The sequence below is a fragment of the Rhinoraja longicauda genome, chromosome 39 (genome assembly GCF_053455715.1).
Source record: "Rhinoraja longicauda isolate Sanriku21f chromosome 39, sRhiLon1.1, whole genome shotgun sequence".
NCBI classification, from domain to species: Eukaryota; Metazoa; Chordata; class Chondrichthyes; order Rajiformes; family Arhynchobatidae; genus Rhinoraja; species Rhinoraja longicauda.
This window is the reverse complement of record NC_135991.1, coordinates 7,689,265-7,690,661: the sequence shown is the minus strand read 5'-3', so window position 1 is coordinate 7,690,661 and position 1,397 is coordinate 7,689,265. Positions and strand designations below refer to the sequence as shown.

The 1,397-nt window shown below is 53.2% G+C and overlaps 1 protein-coding gene across 1 annotated transcript in view; it reads left to right on the top strand.

The window, feature by feature from the left end:
- The first annotated feature begins 1,194 nt into the window (after window positions 1-1,194).
- LOC144611180 (E3 ubiquitin-protein ligase HUWE1-like) overlaps window positions 1,195-1,397 on the top strand; it is a 42,041-nt gene continuing 41,838 nt past the window's right edge. Inside the window, exon 1 of the mRNA XM_078430233.1 lies at window positions 1,195-1,338. Within this exon, the coding sequence (XP_078286359.1) occupies window positions 1,195-1,338 (144 nt within the window). The remainder of the gene's footprint in view (window positions 1,339-1,397) is intronic.

The following is a 1,397-nucleotide window of genomic DNA, read 5'->3' as shown; positions in this document are numbered from 1 at the left end:
GCCTGGACACTGTAGGCGTGCACTATACGTGATGTTTCACAGAGTGCTGGTGTAACTCAGCGGGTCAGGCCACATCTCTGCAGAGAAGGAACGGGTGATGTTTCAGGTCGAGACCCTTCTACAGACCTCTGCAGTTGTACAGGGCCCTGGTGAGACCACACCTGGAGTACTGTGTGCAGTTGTACAGGGCCCTGGTGAGACCGCACCTGGAGTACTGTGTGCAGTTGTACAGGGCCCTGGTGAGACCACACCTGGAGTACTGTGTGCAGTTGTACCGGGCCCTGGTGAGACCACACCTGGGAGTACTGTGTGCAGTTTTGGTCTCCAAATTTGAGGAAGGACGTCTTTGCTATTGAGGCAGTGCAGCGTAGGTTCACTAGGTTAATCCCCAGAATGGCGGGACTGTCGTATGTTGAAAGACTTGGAGCGACTAGGCTTGTATACACTGGAATTTAGAAGGATGGGAGGGGATCTTATCGAAACGTATAAGATTATTAAGGGGTTGGACACGTTAGAGGCAGGAAACATGTTCCAGATGTTGGGGGAGTCCAGAACAAGGGGCCACAGTTTAAGAATAAGGGGTCGGCCATTTAGAACGGAGATGAGGAAAAACGTTTTCAGTCAGAGAGTTGTGAATCTGTGGAATTCTCTGCCTCAGAAGGCAGTGGAGGCCAATCCTCTGAATGCATTCAAGAGAGAGCTGGATAGAGCTCTTAAGGATAGCGGAGTCAGGGGGTATGGGGAGAAGGCAGGAAACGGGGGTACTGATTGTGGACGAACAGCCATGATCACATTGAATGGTGGTGCTGGCTCGAAGAGCCGAATGGCCTCCTCCTGCACCTCTTGTCTACTGTCTATTGATCAGCCATGATCACCATTGAATGGCGGTGCTGGCTCGAAGGGCCGAATGGCCTATTCCTGCACCTCTTGTCTGTTATCGATCAGCCATGATCACGGTGAATGGCGGCGCTGGTTCGAAGGGCTGAATGGCCCCCCTCCTACACCTGTTGTCTACTGTTGTTCCTAATTGTGTGTGACCTTCTCTCCCTCCTCTCTCTCTCTCTCTCTATCTCTCTCCTCGCGAGCAGATCCGAGCACCATAGTGGATGGCAACCTGAAGCTGATTCTCGGCCTAATATGGACGCTCATCGTTCACTATTCCATCTCCATGCCCGTCTGGGACGAGGAGGGACGATGAGGCCAAGAAGCAGGCCCCCAAACAGCAGCGCTGCTGGGCTGGATACAGAACAAGTTGCCCGAGATGCCCATCACCAACTTCACTGGCGACTGGTTTTCGGGCAAAGCAACTTGGAGCCCTTGTGGACAGTTATGCCCCAGGTAAGGAACTAGTCGCAGGTAGAACGCAGCAGTCTGGAGCAACTCAGCGGGTCAGGGCA